At 36.2% G+C, this 27,722-nt stretch overlaps 1 protein-coding gene across 2 annotated transcripts in view; it reads right to left on the bottom strand.

The window, feature by feature from the left end:
• AMN1 (antagonist of mitotic exit network 1 homolog) overlaps positions 1-27,722 on the bottom strand; it is a 62,610-nt gene that overhangs the window by 8,524 nt on the left and 26,364 nt on the right. For both annotated transcript variants that reach the window (XM_068561655.1, XM_068561656.1), the window contains exons 2-6: positions 17,353-17,485; positions 13,437-13,581; positions 11,117-11,334; positions 10,372-10,428; positions 5,169-5,280 (exon numbers count right to left, since the gene is read on the bottom strand). In XM_068561655.1, the coding sequence (XP_068417756.1) occupies positions 5,169-5,280; positions 10,372-10,428; positions 11,117-11,334; positions 13,437-13,581; positions 17,353-17,485 (665 nt within the window). The remainder of the gene's footprint in view (positions 1-5,168; positions 5,281-10,371; positions 10,429-11,116; positions 11,335-13,436; positions 13,582-17,352; positions 17,486-27,722) is intronic.

Below are 27,722 nucleotides of genomic sequence, written 5' to 3' on the forward strand. Positions count from 1 at the left end.
TGCAGAAATAAAATCAGAGTGCTTCTAACAGTTTCAAGACTTAATTTATAATGTGGAGTTTTGCTTACAGTCTGATTGTAATGTTAAGAAATTTTATAAAAACTTAGAAATACAGTGGAGAAGATAAACCTATTAATTCAGGGAATCTGATGGGTAACTACAGTTGACACTGCCAATTTGGGTGTCAGGTTGCTTTGAGGATAACATAACACTAGAATTGCACAAACATATGATATACATACATTCTTTTTATAGAATATGTATCGTTATTGTCTTATCTAGTCAGATGTGAGCAATCACATGAATACGTAAGAGGAAACATAAGGTGTCATGAAAGAAGAAAGAACATTTATTTATCAGGCAAAAAAAAAAAAGCATTTGTCTTCTCTGGAAAAAAGAGAAATTAACAAATAAATATAAGGTGAATATATTAGCCCACTTTATTTTCATTCAATGATGGCAGCAAAAATATACAATGGGGGCTTCCCTGGTGGCGCAGTGGTTGAGAATCTGCCTGCCAATGCAGAGGACACGGGTTTGAGCCCTGGTCTGGGAAGATCCCACATGCCACGGAGCAACTGGGCCCGTGAGCCACAATTACTGAGCCTGCGCGTCTGGAGCCTGTGCTCCGCATGCAACAAGAGAGGCTGCGATAGTGAGAGGCCCGCGCACCGCGATGAAGAGTGGTCCCCGCTTGCCACAACTAGAGGAAGCCCTCGCACAGAAACGAAGACCCAACACAGCCATAAATAATTAAATAATTAAATAATTAAAAAAAAAAAAAATATATATATATATAATGGTACGTGCTGACGGGAAAGCGGGAAGAGTAGAGATGATCTGCGTAGTTGAAAAACTTCAGCTTTTTTTCTCTTTAAGAACCTTTATTGGTAAAAGCCATTGTATGTGAACTCTTATATTATTATCAGATCACCCAATTTTATGACTGGCAATTATATGTAAGGAAAAGTTGAGGTCCATAGAGGTTAAGTTATTCAATGTTTTGGAGAGATGGTAGGAGACTAGGGATTGGTGCTCATTTCACTTTGTCTTGAGATTTTTGTTTAATCTTAGCACTGTTATTAAAAACTATGTCACAATGGACAAATAACATTTCAGTTTCTCACTTTCCTCTTCTGTGAAAGGAGGAATCAAAATAATAATATACGAATTATTCTGTGTTAAAAAATATGTGGGAAATGCTTGGGTGGGGGAACAAAACGTGCCACCCCAAAATGTCTCTCTGGCATGAGGATTATTTCAAGCTGATAACAATCAAGGCCCGAAAGACTCAAGAAGAAATTTTGACCTTCCCCCTTACTGCCTAAAAGAAGTATAGATCAAGTTATCGCCAGAGGTTGTCTGCAAAGAATATGGGCTAGGTGTGTGGTGGTGGGAACTCAGCAGGGCCTAGAGATGAGAGTACCTTTATGGCACAATTGCTCTGCATGGCCCAACAAATATTTGTTTACCAAACATTTGCTTTTTCATCTTTCATGTGAATTGCCTTCCTCCCCTTTGAAGTCCCAAACCTCTACCCCCAACATCCTCTTTAGCTGCTGAAAATGTTATTTAAGGTGAGGGTTTCAGCCATTTTGGCGAGTTACTCAGTTCTCCTGGGTCTCTTCCATGTATACATGTTATTAAACTTTGTTTGATTTTTGCCTCTTAATCTGCCTCCTATCAATTTAATTCTTAGACCAGCCGGAAGAACCTAAAAGGGTAGAGGAAAACGTCTAACTCCCTGGCACTTAGATTAAAAAAGTTAAGTTTCTTAGCAATAGTATTTCTCAGAGCCTTTGAGAAATTAATATTCATTATAGTGGTATGTTGCATTTCCCAAACATTTGGACATATAAACATATTTTGTTTTATGCTTTATCCCTTGATGTCTTCTAGAACACCATACCATGTTAGAACACCATACCATATAACTGTAGTTAGTGAGATCAAGGGATTGTGGGGCAGATCTAGGAAAAAGATACGACCACAAGGTGGCAGTAGCACACAACGAGCTTTAATTGGGCAGCACTTTGATAGGTTTGCATGGAAGGGGAGTCCCTCACAACAGAAGAACTTCCACTTACACAGAAAGGGAGTAAGGTAAGGGAATTCCCAGAAGACTGAGCTGAGGAGGGGGGTTATGTAGCTGTTGCTCAGCAGCAAGATAGTTGGTAAATTCAGTATTCTGAGCCATTATGTGGGTAGGGAAAGATTTAGTGGGATTAAGCTTTCCTAGTATCTATAATCATACCAGGTAGGCATTTCTCTTGAATTCACCAACTGATAATACATCTTTGGTTTCCAGTGATCTCAGTAATTATATAATTTATCTCAAAAGTCTTCTGCTTTAATAATCAGACTAATCACTGCAACATATTTTCCAGACTTCAAAATTCATATCTGTTAGTCATTTCTATATTGATACAGGCACCTTTAAGCATTTTATCATTGGCCTTGTTGTACTCAAATTTTAAGTTTTTGGTTGTACCTTCTAAAGATTTCATTACCTATAGGGTCTTTGATGATTGCTTTAAGCAGTCTGCCTAAGGATAAGTTTTTCTGGTTGACTGTGTGTATAGTTTGTCTTCACTTCTATTAAAAGTAGAGGGAAGATGCCAAATTAACTATTTCCAAATTGTAACCAGAAAGATAATCAAGATAAAATTAGCAAAGACTGAGTTTATAACATGTTATGTAGCCAAGTTATCCTGAGACAAGCATAACAGAACATTAAAACATTAACTATTTTAGCTAAGGTTCCAGGACTAGAGGTACCAGCTACTCTCTCATTCCAAAATGAGACACCAGACCACTTGTACATGACTTGCAAATGCTTGGCTGAAAACTCATTTTGGAATCCATGGTGCCTCATCCATTCAAAGATATAAAAGTGTTAAAGTGGGAAGTGATGGAAAACTGGAAATTGAAGAAAGGATTTCTTTGAAGACAGTTATGATTCGAGTTGTAGAAAGAGGGTTGCAGGTGCTTACTCTTGCCTTCAAGCCTAGTGAGAGGGGGCTCTAAGGAGATCAGCTGGAGAATCTGATTCGTCCCTTGGAGCTTGGGAGACACATTACACTAATATCAGACCTAAGAAAACTAAAAAGCAAAAGGCTATGGTAAGAGTCCATGTGGCTAAAGAGAGAACTGACGTTGGGAAATACCTGCACTCTTACTGTCTAAAGTATTGTGTTTCCTGTGGACAGATGTGGGCTGGCATGGGTTGCCTTGTAGTTTGCTCATGAAAGCAACTTGGATGGTCTAGGAAGCCTCAACAGAAAGAGACTGAAGGTGTACTGCCAGCTGCCTGGGCGCAGAGGAAGAAAATGCTAGCTACTAGCCAGAAGAGACACATTTGCTTGAATCAAGAGAACTGTAGATATAGGAGATATATGCAGTGATGAGGCGAGTGGTGGAAAGTGGACCCTGAAGAAGATCCAAAGTGCCCCACTTCTGAGAGAGTACGGATCGGGATCAGCTCACCCGCAGAGCCCTCAGTGCTGCCACTAGATCACAGTGGCGGTAGTCAAGTTAGACTTTTCTTTCCCTTCCCTTCCCTTCTGCTCACTGCAGCCCCACCCTGTACTGACACTGGTGGGGTCAGAAACCATGGTGGGCCAGCTGGGAAAGGGGGAAGAGAAGCGCGAGGTGGTAAAACAGAGAAACTAACAGCATCCCCTAACCCACAGCAGCCTTTCCACCCACAGCAAACTTGAGCTGACTGGAGGAGCAAAAAGCTTTAATTTGAACTTGTTTGGAGTATTACATGGGTCTAAGACGTTTTAATTACTGAAAAGAGAGGGTTTCAGTGATATGAAATGACCAGACTTTTAACTGTCTGAGAATGATAAGAAAAGTCAGTGGCACATGTCGGAGATTTTCATTTGGCTTTGGGAAAAATTAGGCCCTTTAGAGCAAAATTGTAATTAAAATAGTGTGAGGAAAATGGAGTCACTTTATGAGTACCACTTTCTTGTTCAGTGTATTGATTAAATGTACATATAGCTCAGTGAGTAGATTTACATACTTTTAGTTGGTATTCTGAAATTATCAAAAATTGCTGTTATTACACTTCATATATTGTGGTCTCCTCCACCTTACAATAATAGCCTACTTGTTAGAATATAATTTTCTGCCTTGTTTGATGGCCAGAGAGCCTCTGCCTGCCTTCTCATAACCCCTAGAATAGTGTTCACATGTACCAATTCCCTGTACTCAGTCACATGAATTTTTCTGGTTCTGTTATTTTCTTAAAATTATGATTACTAATTTTTAATAGGTAAAATCATTCACATGATACAAAATTCAAAAGGACAAACGGGTATATGGTGAAAGCTTTTTCCTAGTCTTGTTTCTCCACAACCTTCCCTAGAGGTACCCACTGGTAACAGTTTCTAACGTCACTTTTGGCTTTAGCATTCTGAGAAATGTCTGCCTAAAATAAGATTTAGTCTTCATTATAGATGTCACTGATAACCAAATATAACCCATTACAGGCTTAGCTTAGATTGGCAGTCCAAACACAAGAAAAACCAGAAGATGTCAAAAGGACTTCTAGGATAGTAACTATTAGACTGTAATTAGGAAAATGAGCTGGAAGGGCTGGGCATAAGTACTGACTCACACGTAAGATCCTGGTTATATTGTGGTATGGGACCCACTGTAGGGGTGATGTGAAAGGGGTATCATGGCTCTTATACAAGCCAAAACGGCTGTGACTACTTTAGTGAAGTACCACATTAGCCAAATGATTCTGAATCTCAATGGCTACAGCTTGATGAGATTACAGTTAACAGGTCATTTAGCATATTTGAAAGATGTAATATTATAAACTTGACTTCATAAAGCATAATGTTTAATATCATGACCACTACCACTGCCACCATCATCATCCTCAAGGCGGTTAACATTTAGTGAGCATTTGCCATCACCACCATCACCATCATCATCATGACTTAACATTTACTGAGCCCTCACTATGTGCTAGGCACCATATGAAGTGTTGTCAGATAATCATCATGACCAAGTTTATGAGGTAGATACTGTCATTATACGCACTTAATGTGAGGAAACTGAATAATGGAATGGGTTAAGTAATTTACTCAAGGTCACATGGTTATTAAAAGGTGAAACCAAGATTTGAACCCAAGCAGCCTCATACTAACCTGTTACCAGGGGGCATCCATGGAAGAGTAATATACATATCTGAGGACAGCAAGTAAGGACAGCTTCTACAGCCTCATCAGTCAGATTCACACAATATCCCATATGAATCTCCTATTTAAAAATAAAGAAAGTATAATCAAAAGAAAAAATAGGACAATAATAACAGTGTGAAAAAGCTTGGGAAATACTGTACTCTGATAACAAAAAACCCAAATATCTACTTGCAAGAAAAACTCTATAGAAAGGACCAGTGAAAGTCTGTAGTAATTTGGAAGGTATAGCAGCTTTAAGATTAAATGCCCAACCACTTTATAAGGCAATTTGGCAGTATCTATTAAAACTGACAATAAGTATCCCCCAGAACCCAGCAATTCCAACTGCAGATGTCCACTATATAGAGAGAAACTCTTGTACATGTGAGTAAGGAAACAACTTATAAGTATGCCAATTGCAATATTATCTGTAATAGTAAAGAAGTGGAGACTGGGTAAATAAATGGTGGTCCATTAATATATTGTAATAAGATAAAACAGTTACAATGAAAAATATCTATTTGTATTAATAGACATAAATCTTAAACGTAATGTTAGTTCAGACACTTTAGAAAACAGTATGGCAGCATCTTATAAAGCTAAACATGTACTCAACTATATGACCCAGCAATTTCATTCTAGGTATTTACCCCCCCAAAATGAAACCATATGTCTACACAAAGACTTGTATGCAGATGCACATAGCAGTATTTATAATAGTCCAAAATTGGAACAACCTGAATGTCCATCAAATGGTGAATGTATGAACAAACTGTGTCATATTCCAGACTATGAAATACTACTCAGCAAAAAAAAAGGAATGAAATATTAACACGTGCAACAACATGGGTGAATCTCAAAAACATTATGCCAAGTGAAAGAAGTAAAAGAAAAAAGTAAAAAAACCAAAAGACAATTTACTGCATGATTCCATTCATATAAAAGTATAGAAAAGGCAAAACTATACTGACAAAATCATTGGTTGCTTGGGAGAGGGCCACAGCAGGGCACTGACTGCAAAGGGATGGGAGAAAACCTCCTAGGGTGATGGAAATATTCTATACTTAACTGTGGTTGTGGTTACAAGGCTGTATAACAATTACCAAAATTCATCACACTGTACACTTAAAATAGGTGAGTTTTATTGTATGTAAAACCTCAATAAAGCTTGAAAAAATTTTAAGACATAATTTTGAATAAAAAAGCAAATTGTAAAACAACACACACACTATGAAACTATTATGTACTATTTAAAAACATATAAAACAATACAATATCTTATTTATGGATATATATACACACACACACACATATGCATAGAGAGAGAGATGAAGTATCCAAATATGCAAGGAAAGATACACAGAAGAGTGGTTACCTCTGAAGGAAGAAAGGGGGAATAAATGAGGGGAGGGAGCTTTAGATATAACATATAATAATTTTTTAAAAAAGAACTGGAACAAATGCAGAAAATGTTAAAATTCAAGTGGTTGGTCCACAGGTCTCTGTTATATTACTTTCTATACTTTTTCATATATTTGAAACATCTATCTTTTGTTTAATGTTCTAATTCAGAACCCTTTTGCATTGCTGGTGAGAATGTAAAAGGGTACAGTTGCTATGGAAACAGTATGGCAGTTTCTCAAACAATTATATATAGAATTAGCATATGATCTAGCTATTTCACTTCTAGGGATATACCCAAAAGAATTGAAAGCAGGGACCCAAACAGATATCTGTACACCTATGTTCATAGCAGCAGTATTCACAATGGCCAAAAGGTAGAAACATATCAATGGATGAATGGGTTAAAAAAAAATGAGATTATAATGGGCAAATTCATAAAGACAGAAGATAGAACAGAGGTTGCCAGAGGCTGAGGGAGAAGATAATGGGGAGTTATTGTTTAAAGGGTAAAGAGTTTCAATTTGGGATGATGAAAAAGTTCTGGAGATAGTTAATGGTGATGGCTGCACAATGATGTGAATGTACTTAATTCCACTGAATTGTACACTAAAAATGGTTAAAATAGCAATTTTTATGTATATTTGCCCACATTAAAAAAATTTAACAATTCTGGAAATAAGATTCATGTGGTAATTGATACGTATACTTATGGTAATATCAACTTTTCAGGAGAAAAGAAATACTATGTTGGTGTACATATTATAATTAATCATATCTTAGAAATAAAGGAAACTTGAATATATTGAAAACTCATAAAAATTGAGGCAGAAAGCATTGTATATTATACATTGGCAAAGGCATCCTATGATATGAATTGGCAAAGGCTACAGACAATGAAATACAACTGAGAACAACAGATGGAAGGAACAGTGTTCAAGTCAGGTTTCATTTAAAATATATTAAGGCATTAAAAAAAAGAAAATATTCAACTCTGGCAAATTGGGGTCCTAGCAAAAACTGTGAATTCACATCACAACCTTTATGGGAAACAATTTAGCAATATGAATTTGGGACCATTAAAAAAAGGATTCATACCTATTGATCCACTTGTTTCATTTTGGAGAGTTCATTATAGCAATGGAAGAAAAAAGTGATATGTCCCAACATATGAATATTTCCAGTAGCTAAAAGCTGTAAATAATCTGAATTACCAACATTAGAAAAATGATTAAAGGAAAGTGATATATAACATGGACAGATTTTGTTCTCTGATATACCAGTACCCAGAACATAGCAGATACTCAATAAATATTTGTTTAATAAATGAATAATTTTATACAGCAAATTAAACTTTTAATCATGAAGACTACAGAAAACTATAAAATGACTGTAATATGAAGTTAAGAATATGATAACATTTATTAGCTGCTACCATATGTCTGGAACTGCAGTCAAACCTGGGGATAAAATGATGACAAAGTGATGAACAAAATGGTCCATGCTCACTGAGAACTCAGATCCACAGAGATTTCAGAGGCAATCCTGACATTCAACAAATGCTGTAGCATACGTTTGTACTAAATGTCAATCTTTAGGAGAGGTCCTTAGACTTTTAATCAAATTTATTTTCAAATTATAAACTATTTAGCAACATTGGTAATTTAATTTTCCAGAATTGAACAAATTAAAAGCAACAGATTAAAACAGGGTATCTAATAAATAGCAGGCATACATGTTACCCAAAAGAGAAGAATCAGTTAAAAAGATGAAGACTTTTGTATTTCAGTTTCAGTCAGAAATTGTGGTCAGAAAGATGCTATGAGCCAAAGGTTAAAATATATTCCTTTAAGGAAGGAATTAAGTTCTAACAAATTTCAGAAAGATTTCCATTAAAATGTTTTGGCACTTACAGAAATAAGCTTTGGAAAACTGAAAAAGTGAAAAATTCAATGACACTACAATGACCAACACATTGGTTACTGGATTTTTTCCTAAGTCTGCTTAGGTTGGTGCTCCTAATTTTATAAAGCTGAAGTAAATATGTAGGTATATTTCCTACCACTGCATAACAAGTAATTTCCTGGTGGTTTTATTAGGAAGTGATAAACTAGGTTAACTGTTTGAGAACTTTGTTAAAAATGATGGTGACTAACACACCATTGTAAAGCAACTATACTCCAATAAAGATGTTAAAAAAAAAATGATGGTGATTATAGGATAATGTAAAAACTGAATAACCTAATGAATATAAGGCAGTAGCATGGAGGCTAGAATGTAGTAAGTGCTCAACAAATGTTAGTATTTAAAACAGTAAAAATTAGGGCAGTTGTTGTCCCTACAGTTAGAATGCAATTTGGAATTTGGAACTTCATATTTTAAAGAAAGGAATTTCTTAATTAAAAGATTTGTAAAAATATATATGCTATTTTATATACACACATACACATACATACATACATACAAGCAGGATGCAAATATATAAATATCACCAAAAAAACTCTTTGAGCATTAAATCAAGCAGAAATATTTTGGCAAAAACATGGCACCACCATTCTATTATAATAGTAATTACTAACTTTTATAATTCATTTATAGCCAGCTTACTTCCAAAAAGGAGTTGATGTGACTTATTGTTGAAAAGCACAGCTACATTAATTATGAGTAAAAACAAAATAAAACACTGTAAACTGAAAAAGGAAAAAAACAAAATCTTGGGACAAAAGGCTTCTTAATATTTAGAAATAGGTTACAGGTGTCACATCAGTCATTGAACACAAAGGCCGAACACTAATTTAAGATCTTTTTAAACAGCTGCACAATGTGGCTTCTGGAGAGGAAAAACCTTTTCTCTATCCTCTTATGTTTGTCTTTGGAAGCCTTCGAATTAAACTGACAATAAGATTAGCAAGAGAAAAGACGAAGTTTATTCACAAGTTCACAAAGAAAGTGGCTCAAAGAAATGGCTAGAATTTAGAGTTTATATACCATCTTAATAGGGGAAGGGGAGGGGGAGAAAGGATACTCATAGAAGAACAGGTGACTTTTTAGGGAAAACACAGTGACCTTTAGGAGACTAGATGGGACTTAACGATAATCTTGTGACAATGTTTATTTAATGCAATTTCTCATCTGACTTCCCCATGTATGGGAAGTCTACCTTAAATGGGGTTTGAGGCAGTTGAATTGTTTTGGAAGGGTCTGCTTTTAGGCAGATGGGGGAAGGTGGGGTTTAAGACAAAGTCTTTTTTTTTTTTTTTTAACCCTTGTTTCTCAGACATCTTCAGATCAAAATAATTTTTATGCCACAGTGGTATATTCTGGATCCCTTCATGGATTGAGAAAAAGATGATGGCAAGAGAATAAATATGATGTCAAGAAAAATACACTGGCAAGAGAATAAGTAGTCCTGGTAAAAATATCAGTCAGACATGAAAATTCTAAAGAATGTCATTTTACATTGATAAATTTTCAGTATTTTCATCCATAATAAGACTATCTTTAAATGTATTAGAAGCTAAAATTTCTGGAGAATAAGAACTTTTATTGGAAGTAAAATGGGTTTTATTATAAAGCAAACTTTATCTCCTAACTTTAACCAGTTTTTCTTCACTCTGGGAATAAAGAGGTGGAGGCAAAAAAAAAAAAAAAGTCCATGGAAATACCTAATTGAGAATAAGGCACTGGTTGTCTTCTAGGTTTAAAAAAGAATTTCTGAGGATAATATGAATTCAGGTAATCATCATCTTTACAGATATTTTAAAATTACCTCTAATTTCTTGGCACAAGGTCCACTAACAAGTGCAACCACACCGCTGTCAGATACCTGAGCAAAGGAAAAAAGGAACATAGCACGTAAATGGAGATGATGGAAGCAAACTTTTATAAAAATTATTAATTATTTAGATATAGTTTTACTTCCTCCCGTTTGGCAAACGTGTCTTAGCCACACATAACTTCCACCCTTACTGAAAATAATTGAGGGGGGTTGTGCCAAATTATACTGCAATTATTTAACTACCAAAGCATGAAGCCAACAATTTTAGTGGACTTCCCTGGTGGCGCAGTGGTTAAGAATCCACCTGCCAATGCAGGGGACATGGGTTCGAGCCCTGGTCCGGGAAGATCCCACATGTTGTGGAGCACCTGAGCCCGTGCGCCACAACTACTGAGCCTGTGCTCTAGAGGTCGCGAGCCACAACTACTGAAGCCCGCACACCACAACTAGTGAAGCCCGCGCACCTTAGAGCCCGTGCTCCACAACAAGAGAAGCCACCGCAATGAGAAGCCCGCGCACTGCAATGAAGAGTAGCCCCCACTCTCCGCAACTAGAGAAAGCCCGCGCGCAGACTCCACACAGCCAAAAATAGATAAATAAATACATAAATACATAAATAAACAAGTAAATAAAAAAAATTTTAGCAACAACAAAAAGAATTATGTTCTGATGAGTTATGGAAATACTCTGGGCAAATACATACAGTCTCTACATTTCAAGTCTGTATTTCATTTACCTGAGTAGCTGAAAAATCAACACACTGCAAAAATGGGCAGTTTTCTCCTAATGCCTGCAAGGACACATCAGTAATACCTAAGCAGCCACCTAAATCAATGATCTTTAGCAGCCGGCAATTGAGTGCAAGAGCAAGGACTCCTTCATCAGTGAGATTGCAGCATCTTTTCAAAGAAGCTTCGTGCAGGTAAGAACAAGATGAAGCCACAGCTTTTATTCCTGAGGGAAAACATAATTCTGTATCAATGAGCTATATATGTTTATATATGAGAAATGTGACTGATTTTCATTTCAGCAATCACCACTACTGATACATCCAAGTGCATGTTAGCCTTTTTCAAAGTAGTGCATGTGGGGATATACTTTATTTCCAGTGATGTTGTCATTATTTAAAACTCTTTTGGAATGTTTCAAGAATTCTCTACATAATCTGTAGTATATTCTTCAGAATATCTGCAATTAATAACAAGACTTTTTTGTTTATGATTAGACTTGCTTTTAGGAAATAGCCAAAAGTCATTCAGAACCAAAACAGGTAATTAAATAGTAGATGATTCTCCTTTTTGTTAAAAGTTTTAAATAAAGTTAATTTTCTCATGGACTCTGAAATCAAAAGTTAAATGGCCCAAATGTCTTAAGTAATAGTTTTCATGCTTATCCTTACGAATCATACCTGTATCTCTTTGTTCTCTCTTCCCTCTGATTCTGCCCTTTGCTACCACCATGCTCCTTCTTTGTTAGCCTGGACCAATCTTACATTTTATCAAGGGTCAAGAAAAGAGAAGCCCTTAAATCCAATTCAACTGATGTAAAAGCACTTTGGTGACAGGTACGTGATAATGTGCCACATAAATAGAAATGTACTTCAGGAATCCTGGGCCCTTCAGTCATGAACAAACATTATTGCACTGTTAAAAGACACTTTCATGGGCAAAATACACAAAAGGGAAGATGGTAAATTCGTGTGTAGGTCATTTTTATTGTTTTCCATATCTTAAGAAAGAACTCTTATTTTATTCATTAGTGTCCAGCATGAAAGTTCTTTTTAGTGAATCAATATTTGTGTGAACATTTTAAAACTTATGCTTCTTTGCAGTATTATGAATATCCTAACTTTCTAACCAAGCTGATTGTAAAATAGAGCTAACTACCCACAAGATTTTTCAGAAACCTATGTAGCCAAATAACCCCTTCTTTCTTATACTGAAGAAAAAGATAAAAATCCTGTATTGAAAAAAAATCCATTAATTTATGTAACAGTCACACTGAAAAACGCAGTTTGTCTGGCTATAAAAAACTGTAACTGGACAAGGCCGGTACCAAGTTCTGCTGCTTGCTGCTCAAAAGGCCAATACTCCAGAGACAAGTGTTGGTGGAAAAGGAAAAGTTTGCTTTATTCAGGAGGCCAGCAACCTGGGAAGCTGGTGGACTACTGTCCTAAGACCATCTCCAAGTTGGCGGTTTAGAGATAAAGGTTTTATAGGCAGTGTGAGGGAGGGAGCTGCAGGGTACATGAGCAGTTTGTACACAATTTTCAGATTGGTTGGCATCAAGGTGAAGTTTCAAGCAACACCAATCTTCTGGTTTCAACCAGTCTGGGGTCTACGTGCTGATGGTCAGCAGTTTTCATCTCGTGGGGGTATGCTTCCTGTAAAAACAACTTAGGAGTGTGTGTTAGACCTTTATATCTTTCAGGGAACTGGGAGCTTTGTGGTTTTGCTATGTGACTGGCTTATACTGTAAACTGTTGCCATCTTCCGGGCCCATGTACTTGAAGTTAGTATCTGGAATTAAGCAAGCAGGATTAGTTCTTTCCTAGTCAATCAGTCATTGTCTAAAATAGTTTTATGGCAGCAGAAGTGGAAAACATATGATTAGTTTTGTGCTGTTCAAAATGGGGCAGCTTATGCTCTGGCTACAAAACTATGCATTGAACAGGCTGATAGGAGAGTGCCTAGTAAATTTAATCTGATGATGATTTAACTTTCTGTTGTAATATTACAAGAAAGCCTTAACAAAGTATGAACTGGTCATTTCTTGTTTCACTATACTAGGCAAAATATTTAAAATATAGAGGTATCTATCCATGTTTATTTTAAATATGTTTAAACTTCAAGGTAGTGACTTAGTGTATTTCCCAACTTTCAGCACTGATTATAAGCAAGAATTCTAATTCGGATTCTTTAGCTTAGCTTGAATATTTTATTGATAAATATAGTTCCTATTTCTTTGACATCTTTATACTCTCTTTTAACATATTTTCCCCTTCTCTGCTCCAAAATTATGCCAGATGGTGAACAGTACTCAACCAATAAACATACCTTTTGAAGTTATGGAAATTCTGTTTTCTTTTGAGGAATTTAAAATTAATTTCTTCAATTTTCTGCAGTTACATAGGTGCAGGAGAGCAGTATCTGAAATATCACAGCTTCGTAGATCTAGAGTTTGGACTTCAGGATGTAAAATCTATAATAAATACATGATTTTGAGAAATTAATATTTCCTATAAATACAAATGTTTATTCCATATTCAGTGTTTTGATGGTCATAACAGACAAACAGCAGGTGGAAAATACAGTAAAGAATACAGAAACATATCTGTGTGAAGACAGATACATAAAGCAGGAAAAAACCAACCTACTTCCAACTGGAGGTGCAGCTTCTAGTGTCCCCAAAGTCTTACTGGGACACAGAGCACTGTTGAGACAGCTGGTACAGAGTAAGGACCCACTAGAGCTGCAAGCAGAACCAAGGTGGTAGGGGGAGCTTATCCTCTTCCAGTGGTTCCTATTGTTAGAGATTCTAGCTATGTGTCTCTTTGCTCAGCAAGTATGAGTCTTTAAGCACTTATATACCAAATGCTTATCTAGAATATTTACCTCCTTCATTTTTATTTTTGGGAGCCTGTACAAACAAACCCAGTATTACTGAATGTTTACTTGAGGGCAACAAATAGCAGATCAATTTCAAAGCATTCTGAGCTCTTTCTCTGGGGGTATTTTCCTTCTCTTTTGCTTTATTTTTATGAAAATAGAAATGGCTTATACTTTTCTGAACATGAAAGTAATGTACTGTTATCGTAAAACATTCACACAGCACAGCAAAATTATAGAAATGATACAAATAACTATTTCTATTTATTGAGCACTTACCAGGAAGGGTACTAAGTGTGTTATATAAAATATGTCATTTAATATTCTCTCTCTCTCTCTCTTACATACACATATACATACACACACACATACACACACACACTACCCTAAGAGACTGGTCATTGCTATTTTATAAAAGAGGAAATTGAGGCACCCAGAGCTTAAGTAGCAACACAAAGTACACAGCTAAAAAAGGAGCAGAGCTAGGACTGGAAGCCAGGTCTTCCTAATTCCGAAGGCCATGCGTTTAACTAGTTACAGCTAAAATTACCCATGATATCAACACCCAGTGACAAACATAATATTAGTTTTGATGTTTTTTGAGTTTTTAAAAAAACATTTGAAGAAAAATGGGATCAGATCACATATATTTATAAATGGGCACTTTTTATAAAAATAATTAATTGTGGTTGCATACTATTTTATTTTATGCATGCACCGTAACTTATTAAATGCATCCTACACTGGCAAACACTTAAGTTGAACATTCAGACTGATTTTAAGAGGCAATATAGTACAGTGTATAAGAGCATGCACTCTGGAGGCAGGCTGCCTGAGTTCCAGCCCTGTGATTGTGGTCAAGCTCTGCTTTCTTTTTGTGCCTCACCATCCTCATTAAGATGAGGATAATATTTGTGAGAAATAAAGGTGCCTTGCTTACAATATATGCTATATATAACTGTTAGCTATTTTATTATTACGAAAATGTTATGGTGAGCATTCTTGCGTGCTTTTTAAATTATTATTTTCTTGAGATTAACACCAGTAAATGGTAATTATGTGAGGTGATGGAGATGTTAACTAACCTACCGTGGTAACCATTTCATAATATCTAAGTGTATCAAGTCATCACGTGTGTTGTACACCTTAAACTTACACCAGGTTATATGTCACTTATATCTCAATAAAGCTGGAAAAAAATAACAGAAGTGAAATTTTTGAGTCAATGGTAAGCAAATTTTTAGGACTTTTGATAGAATGCCAAACTGTCCTCCTAAAAGGTTTTTTTAAATGAATTTACACTCTCACAGCAGGGGATAAAAGTGATTGCTCCCCACACTATTGCCAGCACCAGGTATTACTATTTTTTAAGTCTCTGCTAAACTGAAAGACAAACTGTGACTTTGATTACTAACAAGGTTAAATATCCTTTTACGTATTATTGGTGATTTATATTTTTTCCTTGGGGTATTTCCTGATTCTTCTGTTTTATTATTTGTTTGTTTTGATTTTTCTTAGTGGTTTGCAGGCATGCTTTACATTGGCAAGATAAAAAAAAAAATAGAATTTCATACATATTGCAAATATTTTTCCTAGTTTGTTACTTTATTTTTTTCTTCTTGCCATAAAGAAGTTTATATTTTTATATATTTAAATCTATCAATCTTTTTCTTCTTGTTTTCTAACTTGGTGTCATGTTTAAAAAGGCCTTCTCCGCCCAGAGACTATAAAAAGATTTAGTAAATTTTTCAAAAAAAGCCATCACCAGATGTGTGCAACTTTAAAAAAAATGTTAGATCTGGTCTTTTAAATAATTTCATAAGCAGGACTTTCATAAGGATGGGGATTAGATGGAAACACCAAGGGAAATAATGCTTTTGATTTTTCTATCTCATTTACCCCCTTAGCCCTTTTTTATTCAGGTAAAATTAGGTTTAAATGAATGTTAAGGATTGTCATAAAACAAAAATTTAAGTCACTGAAATACAGGTTAAAGGGATGTGTGGAAGTGAAGAAAACCACGTTTACTGTAGCGTCATAATGTTTCATCTGTGAGCCACACATACATTATATACATCCACAGAACCATCAACAACAAGAACTGGATTCTACCTCCAAAGAGCAAAGCAGACTACAACACTAAAATGTCTGTGTTCAAATGCAAGCTATCAGGAAGAAAATAAAGCATTAAAGGCACATCAGGTTAATGTAGAGGAAACACTATGGCACACTGAAGCATAATTCCAATGTGAAGTCACCACTGTAGACATATGGGGAGTGCTACCATCAGAGCTTGCTTCCTTTTGATCCCAGGCTTTGGGCAGAATATGTAGTAAAGTCAGCAATAAGTAGTTCCAGTCTCTATAGGCAGTGAGTGATGATAGCTGCAAACCCATTTTATAGTTAAGACAACTGTGGTTCAATGTCAGAAGGAGTAGCACGGCTGGAATTTTGATTCAGGTTGGAGGCCTTTACTATACTTATTCCCTTACAGAATAGTTAATTTTAGCTTAGTTAGCGAAGGGGAATAAGTATAAATTAGCTGGAGTGAGGTACCCAAGAAGAATGAGAAGAATTTAGAAGAGTGATTTTTAACTGACTGCTAACCATGAATGGACAAAATCAATAGGCTACGATCATTTTTTTTTTTTTTTAATAAATTTATTTTTATTTATTTATTTTTGGCTGCACTGGGTCTTCGTTGCTGTGTGCGGGCTTTCTCTAGTTGTAGAGAGCGGGGGTTGCTCAGCAGTTGTGGAGCAGAGGCTTAGCTGCTCCGCAGCATGTGGGATCTTCCCGGGCCAGGGCTCGAACCCGTGTCCCCCGCATTGGCAGGCAGATTCTCAACCACTGCGCCACCAGGGAAGTCCCTACGATCATTTTTTAAATGGAATAAGACGTACTAGAATAAAATAGAAAATATCCAAGTGTACTGTACAGAGTACTGTTACACATAGGTGTGGCTTGTGTGCTAGCATCACAATGTAACATATATATTTCTTACTGTGGGTCTTTTTTTTTGTCGTTTGTTCATTCACCCTGAATTTTAATTTTTTTCCAGCTTTATTAAGGTGTACTCAATCAAAAAGTTTAAACTTCTTGAAAATATGGAGTTCATGGATGCTGGTACCATGAAGACAAGAGAAACACCTGAAAGAATAGTGGGAGAAGATTTTTTAGAAACTATTACACATGGACATTCTGGTTATCTGGAGAAAAAAAGAACCCCAACACTTTATTATATTTTAAAATTATTACTAATCCTACTATAAACCACTGTTCCAAAAATCTGAAACCACAGCTAAATAGTAAAATATAATAGCCTGCTTTACAGGCTATACATGCTCTTTGTATATGCTCTTACCTCACTTATATTTGAATCTGTTATCTGCCCCTGCACGCTCATTATTTTGATCAGTCTATCTTTTATGTTGGGTGGCAAAGGCTTGATGTCTGTGATGTATCTAGAAATATTCTTCATGAAGCACCAAAGGCATCTGAAATACAAATACAATATAGTAAATTACACTGTACAGGTACTGATTCCTAATATTTGTTGGGTTTTTTTAAAAATAGATCTTTATTGGAGAATAATTGCTTCACAATACTGTGTTAGTTTCTGTTGTACACCAAAGTGAATCAGCCATATGCATACATATATCCCCATATCCCCTCCCTCTTGAGCCTCCCTCCCATCCTCCCTATCCCACCCCTCTAGGTCATTGCAAAGCACGGAGCTGATTGCCCTGTGCTATGCTGCTGCTTCCCACTAGCTAACTGTTTTACATTTGGTAGTGTATATATGTCGATGCTACTCTCACTTCATCCCAGCTTCCCCCTCCCATCCTGTGTCCTCAAGTCCACTCTCTATGTCTACATCTTTATTCCTGCCCTGCAACTAGGTTCATCAGTACCATTTTTTTTTTTTTTTAGATTCCATATATATGCGTTAGCATGTTATCTGTTTTTCTCTTTCTGACTGACTTCACTCTGTATGACAGACTCTAGGTCCATCCACCTCACTACAAATAACTCAATTTCGTTTCTTTTCATGGCTGAGTAATATTCCATTGTGTATATGTGCCACATCTTCTTTATCCATTCATCTGTCAATGGACATTTAGGTTGGTTCCATGTCCTGGCTATTGTAAATAGTGCTGCAATGAACATTGTGGTACATGTCTCTTTTTGAATTATAATTTTCTCAGGGTATATGCCCAGTAGTAGGATTGCTGGGTCATATGGTAGTTCTATTTTTAGTTTTTTAAGGAACCTCCAAATGTTATTTGTTAGTACTTAGTCCTTTCATAAACAGGGTGTACATTTTATATGAATATTTACAACTTAAGCTTGGTAAAATTCAAAAGCCTAGTCTGTCCTCAGTTATGGGCAAGTTTCTTTTCCTCTATGACTTTTTCCTCAGCATACCTCATTTACTAGAATGCATTCTGATGACAAGATATTTTTCTTAAGTCAGTCTCTCCAATTCCTAAGACACAGTTTCCACCAAGTTTTTAGTCACATATTTCTAAGTAAACATTAAACTAGCGCCTATGAATTGACAAATTTTATTTGTTAATCCAACAATCTTGCTTTCACTATTTTTCTTAAAAATTATTCAGGTATTAGAATCACTCAAGAAAGAACTGTAACCACAAAGATTCCACAAATAGTACAAATCACAGAGATAATAAACTTAGTGCCAGTATTGCATATGCACAGAGTTATCAAAGCAGGCAACAACCGAGACCTACATGACCAACATACCTCATATGTGGCCTGAGATTCCAACTATCTGAGACACTCATATGTTAAACAAATAAATACAAACCTTATTTAATTTCTGCCTACAAATACTCCCTCATATATACACTTTTACATTCATGAATAAATATGATCATACACTTGAATTTTTTAGTGCAATCTTTATTTTTTCTTCTTTTGGTTGCCTCTGCCTTTCCCTCTCCTTTCCTTCCCCCTTCCACTATTTAGTTCCTCACCCTATTCCGTGTATGTTCCCTCTTATTTTTTCTCTGTGCTTGTACACACACACGTTTACTCACACATGTATGTATGTACTCAAACATACATCGAAAGGGTTAGATTGGGGGTGGGGAGAGATCACTGTTTCCTAGAATGGCATCACTGTATACTCACTTTTCTACACCCTCTTTCATTCAATAATACCTTAGGAAATTCTTTAAAGCATCAAGTGTGGTTTTAACTCTCCTTTAATGCCGATATAATATTTCACAGTGTGGATGACTTTAGTCATCCCCTATTGATGAGAATTCCACTGTTTCTAGGATATGTTAACATATGGTGTCAGATTGTTTTCTTCATATTTCCATCAGCAGTGTTGGAGGGTTCCCTTTCCTCTACATCCTTAAGCAGTAGGTATTATTGTTCGTTTTATTTATCTTTCCATTATGTCCATTTCCCAATCTCATCCCCCACCACTCCAGGAAACCATTCTAATGTCTAATATGTAACCTTTTGTTGTATGTGCCCTCTTAACATGATTGTTATATGGATGTATTTCTAATTTATGTATGTGGTATTTGTCATAGATTTGCTTAGTCTTTCACTCAGCACTGTTTTTTTTGTTTTGGTTTGGTTTTTTGTTATTTATTTATTTATTTTTGGCTGCATTGTGTCTTCGTTGCTATGCGTGGGCTTTCTCTAGCTGCGGCGAGTGGAGGCTACTCTTCGTTGCGGTGTGAGGGCTTCTTATTGTGGTGGCTTCTCTTGTTGCAAAGCACAGGCTCTAGGTGCAGGGGCTTCAGTAGTTGTGACTCACAGGCTTAGCTGCTCCGTGGCATGTGGGATCTTCCCGGACCAGGGCTCGAACCCATGTCCCCTGCATTGGCAGGTGGATTCTTAACCACTGCCCCACCAGGGAAATCCCTTAGCACTGTTTTTAAGATCGACTTACTCTTAAATGTTGGAAGATCTCATGGGTGAAAAGTGGTATCTCATTACTTTAATTCGTATTTCTTTAATTACTAGTAAATTTAATATCTTTTCATAAACATGCTGGCTATCTAGATATTCTTTTCTCAGGATTGTCTATTCATATCCTTTGTGTATTTTGCTGTTTTTTACTTAAATTTGTAAGAGGTATTTTTGTGGCCAAATACATGACTGATTTTGTATATGCTCTATAAATATTCAGAGACTGTATATTCTCTGAGAGACGTAATGTTCTCTTTCTGTGTATTATATATGTGTGTCTAAATATCTCTCTCCGCGTATGTATACACAAATATATTATGTGTATATGATTATTTATTGATGAGTATCATTTAATTCTTCTATGTTCTTATTTTTTCTACTAAATCCGTAGAATTCTTAGTGTGCAATACTTGTATTTTGAAATCAACTTTTCTTTTTATTTCTACAAGTTTTTGCTAGTTTATGTACATTACTGTTTTATAATGAAAATTTTCAAAAATACAGAAAAATAAAATAGAATGATATAAATCATGTACCCAAAACCAAGAATTTTAAAATTTATTTTATCATTTTGTGTCAGATACCTTTCATAAGATAAAAAACACTTCAGATAAAATTAAAGCCTCCTTTGTCTGCCTATTCAGGTTTACTTTATCTCCCTTTGCAGAAACAACTACTACCATGAAGTTGTTGTTCTTTTTTTAAAAAATTTTTATTGGAGTATAACTGATTTAGCATGTTGTGTTAGTTTCAGGTGTACAGCAAAGTGTATCAGTTATACATATACATATATCCACTCTTTTTTAGATTCTTTTCCCACATAGGCCATTACAGAGTATTGAGTAGAGTTCCCTGTACTATACAGTAGGTCCTTATTAGTTATCTGTTTTATATACAGTCATGTGTATATGTCAATCCAAACCTCCCAATTTATCTCTCCCTCTCTCCCTACCCCCTGGTAACCGTAAGTTTGTTTTCTATGACTGTAACTCTATTTTTGTCTTGTAGATAAGTTCATTTGTACCCTATTTTTAGATTCCACATATAAGTGATATATTTGTCTTTCTCTGTCTGACTTACTTCATTTAGTATGACAATCTCTAGGTTCATCCATGTTGCTGCAAATGGCATTATTTCGTTCTTTTTTATGGCTGAGTAATATTCCATTGTATATATGTACCACATCTTCTTTATCCATTCCTCTGTCGATGGACATTCAGGTTGTTGCCATGTCCTGGCTATTGTAAATAGTGCTGCAATGAACATTGGGGTGTATGTATCTTTTTGAATTATGGTTTTCTCTGGATATATGCCCAGGCGTGGGATTGCTGGCTCGTATGGTAGTTCTATTTTTCGTTTTATAAGGAACCTCCATACTGTTCTCCATAGAGGTTGTACCAATTTACACTGCCACCAACATTGTAAGAGGGTTCCCTTTTCTCCACACCACCTCCAGCATTTACTGTTTGTAGATTTTTTTTTTAAATTTATTTTTGGCTGCATCAGGTCTTAGTTGCAGCGCGCGAGATCATCATTGAGGCATGCAGGATCTTTCATTGCAGCGCCCAGGCTTCTCTCTAGTTGTGGCATGTGCGTTTTCTCTTCTCTAGTTGTGGTGCACTGGCTCCAGGGCATGTGGGCTCTGTTGCTGTGGTGCATGGGTTCCAGAGCACATGGGCTCTGTAGTTTGCGGCACGCGGGCTCTCTAGTTGAGGTGCACAAGCTCAGTAGTTGTGGCATGTGGGCTTAGTTGCCCCGTGGCATGTGGGATCTTAGTTCCCTGACCAGTGATCGAACCCACGTCCCCTGCATTGTAAGGCAGATTCTTTACCACTGGACCACCAGGGAAGTCCCTGTTTGTAGATTTTTTTTGATGATGGCCATTCTGACTGGTATGAGGTGATACCTCATTGTAGTTTTGATTTGCATTTCTCTAATAATTAGTGATGCTGAGCATTATTTCATGTGCCTTTTGGCCACCTGTTTGTCTTCTTTGGAGAAATGTCTATGTAGATCTTCTGCCAATTTTTTGATTGGGTTGGTTTTTTGATATTGAGCTGCATGAGCTGTTTGTATATTTTGGAGATTAATCCCTTGTTGGTTGCTTTGTTTGCAAATATTTTCTCCCATTCTGAGGGTTGTCTTTTCATTTTGTTGATGGTTTCCTTTGCTGTGAAAAAGCTTCTAAGTTTAATTAGGTCCCAATCATTTATTTTTGTTTTTATTTTCATTAATCTAGGAGGTGGATCGAAAAAGATCTTGTTGTGATTTATGTCAACGAGTGTTCTGCCTATGTTTTCCTCTAAGAGTTTTATAGTATCCAGCCTTATGTTTAGGTCTTTAATCCATTTCAAAACATTATATTAATAATTATTAATAATATAATTATATTAATACTAATAAGATTAATAAGATTAAATCCATTATATAACATTTCAGACAAAATTAAAGCCTCTGTCCACCTATTCAGGTTGACTCTTTTTATCTCCCTTTGCAGAAACAACTACTACCATGAAGTTTTAAAAATAGTTTCTGTCCATGATTTTATTATACTTTTAATACTAAAGTATATATGCATAAAGAGCATATAGTATTCTTTCTGTACTTATAAAATATTGTGTATTGTTTCCTACCATGACTAAATTTGACAATTGTCCTTGTAATTGTGACAGTTTTCCTTTTTATAAGACTATGGTGTTGGTTGCAAATTCATGATCATTTTATCTTCTCGTGGAACATTCCTTTTACCCTTAAGTAATGTCTCTATCTATATTGATGTTTTTCACTTCAGTAAAACCATTCAGTCTGGTTTTACTATTGCTCCACCATCTTTCTTTGGCTTCTTTTGCTAACATCTTTGCAAGATTCATCTGCATTGTTGTAGATAGCTATAGTTTGTTCATGCCCATTTTCACTGCTGCATAATATTCCACTGTACAAACAATTTATTTATCTATTCGACTGTTGATGTACAGTGTGGTGGTTTATAAGTTTTTACTATTAGGAATATTAATATGAATATTTTGGGACATGTCTCTTGGTACACATGTGCCTATGTTTCAATCAAGTATATACCTGGGAGTGGAACTGCTGACTCATATGGTATGCATATGTTTAGCTTAATGCCCAACAGTTTTCCAAAGTGTTTGTACTGATTCAAAATCCTACCATCAGTCAATGAAAGTTCCTGGAATCCATATCCTTGTCAACATTTGGCATTGTCAGTCTCTTTAATTTTTGCCAGTATAGTGAGGGTATAGTAACAATGCATTGTGGCTTTAAATTGCAATCCCAGATTTTTAATTTGAGCACATTTTCATTCCTTTATTGTACTGATACATTTGGATAGTCTCTTGGGGTTTCTGTTCAAGTATCATGTCCAGTTTTCTTTTGGGTTGACTGTTTTACTTAGTGGTATGTAGGAGTTCCTCTTATATTACAGACATGAGCCTTCTGTTGATTATATATGTTGCAATTATAGACTCCCATTCTGTGGTTTGCCTTTTCATTCTCTTAATCATGTTTTATGTTGTAGAGAAGTACATTTAATGAGGTCCACTATGTGTTTTCTTTATAGCAAGTATTTTTTGTGTTCTGTTTATGAACTCTTTCACTGTTCTACATTCATGAAAATAGTCTCCTATGCTTTCTTCTAGAAAAAATTCATTCATTGTTTTGCCTTTCACTTTTTGACTTCAAAACCCTCTTGTAATTGATTTTTGCAACTGTCAAGAACTGTGCAGAGTCTGAGAGTTTACCCTACTTACTAGTTTATGAGTTAACTTTATTACCATTTCATGAATGCTAGCAGAAGACATGAGATCCCTGGGTCAGAGAAAAAGGACTTTATTACTCATGACAAGAGCAGTAGCCAGAGCTTCATGTTTCTGTTGGTTCCCCATGCCCTCCAAGTCCTGCAGATATAATGTAGGTAGGTCCAGATAGATGTTTGCCCATGCAGTGGGTTGTGTTACAGGAGAGGAACACTGAGCTTGGGGGAATTCACCATTTTTATATCAAACTGAAGCAAGCCTGCCCTTTTTGGAAGGAGAAAATACTTCATCCCTCAAGTCTGTTTGCTACAAGCACAACCTTGAGAAATGTCCTAGGTAATCAAGGCCCCGCATTCTTGGTATACCCGGCAAGAATGTGCAAGTCTACAGCACTGCCTCTCCCAACAATCTACCCCAACATGTTCTTGGCTGAATTCAAATATTCATGTAAGTATGCCACTCTGTCAGTCATTTTAATTAATTTGACCAACAGAGGCTAAAGCCAAATCTGTTCAATTTGTCACTTAAAGCATTTAATTAAAGCTACTATCAACAGTACTCCAAGTAGCAGGATAAGGCCAACCTGCAGTAATGATGACCTCAAAAGTGCCTGCAGGCAGCCATAAAAAGAAACGAAATTGAGTTATTTGTAGTGAGGTGGATGGACTCTGTCTGCCATACAGAGTGAAGTAAGTCAGAAAGAGAAAAACAAATACCGTATGCTAACACATATATATGGAATTAAAAAAAAAAAAAGGTTCTGAAGAACCTAGGGGCAAGACAGGAATAAAGACGCAGATGTAGAGAATGGACTTGAGGACACAGGGAGGGGAAAGGGTAAGCTGCGACGAAGTGAGAGAGTGGCATGGACATATATACACTACCAAATGTAAAATAGCTAGTGGGAAGCAGCCACATGGCACAGGGAGATCAGTTCGGTGCTTTTGACCACCTAGAGGGGTGGGATAGGGAGGTTGGGAGGGAGACGCAAGAGGGAGGGGATATGGGGATATGTGTATATGTATAGCTGATTCACTTTGTTATAAAGCAGAAACTAACAAACCATTGTAAAGCAATTATACTCTAATAAAGAAGTTAAAAAAAAAAAAAGTGCCTGCAGGGTCCCAGACTCAGCTAACTGTGAAAAAGTATGGAATGGAGGGGGGTAACTAGTAGGTCTTATTTTAAGACAGGATTTGGTCAAAATCCAGTCTATCATCCATTATGAAACATGCAAAGGAATTTAGGTGGTTATTTCAATGACTACATTTTTCTTTCTTAGGGCTTTTAAGTTTTAAAAGATCTGTCCATTATTTTATCTAACTCCTTCCCTTAAGGATAACTGTTCCTTTGTTTTTGAACATTTCCAATATCTTTGTTTTAAAATATTTTTCAAAATTCTACTGTCTAGTTCTTAAAGTGTCAATTCTCCTATTTTCTGTTGAGTCTCTTTCATGCTATTTTTTTCTTTAGATACTTTGTAAATTTTGACTGTTAACGCTTCTTTGCACAAGTAGTTTTGCATGAGAGTCCTGTGTTCTTTGCGTTGTGAACGCAAACCTCATAGCGAAGGTTTCAGTTTTCCTCTGCTTAAGGACCCTGTCTTTATCTTGTTGAACTGCAATAACAAAATACCATAGACTGGGTAGCTTAAAAACAAAAGAACTTTAATTTTTACAGTTCTGGATGCTGGAAGTCCAAGATCAAAGTGCCAGCATGGTTAGGTAAGGGCTCTCTTCCTGATTCACAGCTGGGACCTTCTCTATGTGTCCTCACATGGTGGAAGGAGCTAGGGATTTCTCTGGAGATTCTTTTGTAAAGGCACTAATCCCATTCATAAGGCTCCACCCTCATGATTTAAACACCTCCCAAAGGCCCCAGCTACTAACAGCATACCTTTAGGGGCAGGATTGCAACATATGAATTTTAGAGGTACAAAAACATTCAGACCATAGCAGACCTCGTAAGTATTCACAAATTCCAAAGCATAGTTAACTATTATCTATCCATCTTGAGGATATTAACAGTGAAAATTCAAACCATACACCTGTGCATAATAAATGCATAAGATACTAGTTTTTAAACAGGAATTCTATTTTTGGCTGGGACTTTATATCCTTGACATTGATGTGGGCTGCTCTGGGAAGAGTGTGACCTTAGGCTAGGTGGCTCTGCAACAGAGGTAGATTCTGATGGAGCTGAGTAATGGAATCTATCTGCTCACCCTCCTCCCACAGGAGGGCAGAAAGTCCTTCCCTGAAGGGTGAGCTGGGTGGCACATCTCCATGGGTTTCACTCCCGTTTTCCAAAACTATGTATTATTTAGGTTGTTTACACATTTTAAGTAATTCATACTGGATGGACTACAAGAAATAAGAAGGGTAACGAGTTTAGACTCTCTCAGCTCTCATTATCCTCAACTCTGTTATGATATTGAAATCAGATGCTCTACCATCAACATAAATTTATGTCATTTATTCTAAAAGTTAAAAGCTTAACTAAAAAGGATCATTTGGGGAGTAACTGCTTTATTAAGATATAACTGATATAACAGTGGTTTACAGTGAATCCACAGAGTTGTGCATCCATCATCATTATCTAATTCCAGAAGATTTTCAATACACTAAAAAGAAATCTTGTACCCATTAGCAGTCAACTGTCAATCCTGCCCATCTTCCACAACCTAGGGAACTACCAGAAGCTCCACAGAAATCCCTAGCCCCTTCTACCATGTGAGGACACATCGAGACAGGGTGCTATTTTCTGTATCTCTAGATTAGCGTATCTGCACATTTCATATAAATGGAATCATAAAATATGTGGTATTTTATTACTGGCTTCCTTCACTTAGCATAACATTTTCAAGTTCATCTACGTTGTAACATGTATCAGCACTTCATTCCTTTTTACCGTCAAATAATACTCCATCATATGTATATACCACCTTTCGTTTATCCATGCATCAGCTTATGGGTACTTGGGTTGTCTCTGCTTTGGGGCTATTATGGATAATGCTGCTATAAACATTTGTGTATGAGTTTTTGGATGGACATATGTTTTCATTTCTTTTGGGGACATATCTAAGAGCTCAGTTGCTGGGTCACATAAAACTGTTGGGTCATATGGTAACTCTATGTGTAAACATTTGAGGAACTGCTGAACTATTTTCCAAAGTGGCTACACCATTTTATGTTCCTACCAGCAGTGTGTGAGGGTTCCAATTTCTCAACATCCTTTTCAATATTTGATGTTATCTTTTTTCTTTAATCTGTCTTTTTTTTTTTTTTTAAAATTTATTTATTTATTTTTTTGGCTGCACCAGGTCTTAGTTGTGACACGTAGGATCTTCATCATGGGATGCAGGCTCTTAGTTGTGGCATGCGGACTCTTAGTGGCGGCATGCATGTGGGATCTAGTTCCTTGAACAGGGATTGAACCCAGGCCCCCTACATTGGGAGTGTGGAGTCTTAACCACTGGACTGCCAGGGAAGTCCCTAATCTATCTTTTTTTAATATAGCCATCCCAGTGGCTATGAAGTAATAGCTCATTGTGGTTTTGATTTGCATTTCACTGCTGGCTGATGATATTGAGCATCTTTGCATGTGCTTGTCGGCCATCTGTATATCTCCTTTATAGAACCATCTGCTTAGATCCTGCTTCCACTTTTAAGTTGGGTTTTGCTATTTATAGGATTCTTAGTTGAGGTTTTTCTTTCAGCACTTTAAATATGTCATCCCATTACCTTCTGCCTCCATTGTTTCTGATGAGAAGTCCACTGTTAATCTAATTAGGCTTCCTTTATACATGAGTAGTTTTTCTCTTGCTGCTTACAGGATTTTCTTCTGGTCTTTGGCCTCAGCATTTTTACTATGATATTTGTGTTTAGATCTATTTGTATTTATCCTACAAATTCATTGAGTTAATTTCAATCCACTGAGTTTATTGGATGTGTAGATTAATATTTCTCATTAAATCTGGCTTTTAGCTATTATTTCTTCAAGAATT

Source organism: Eschrichtius robustus, chromosome 13 (assembly GCF_028021215.1).
Source record: "Eschrichtius robustus isolate mEscRob2 chromosome 13, mEscRob2.pri, whole genome shotgun sequence".
NCBI lineage: Eukaryota > Metazoa > Chordata > Mammalia > Artiodactyla > Eschrichtiidae > Eschrichtius > Eschrichtius robustus.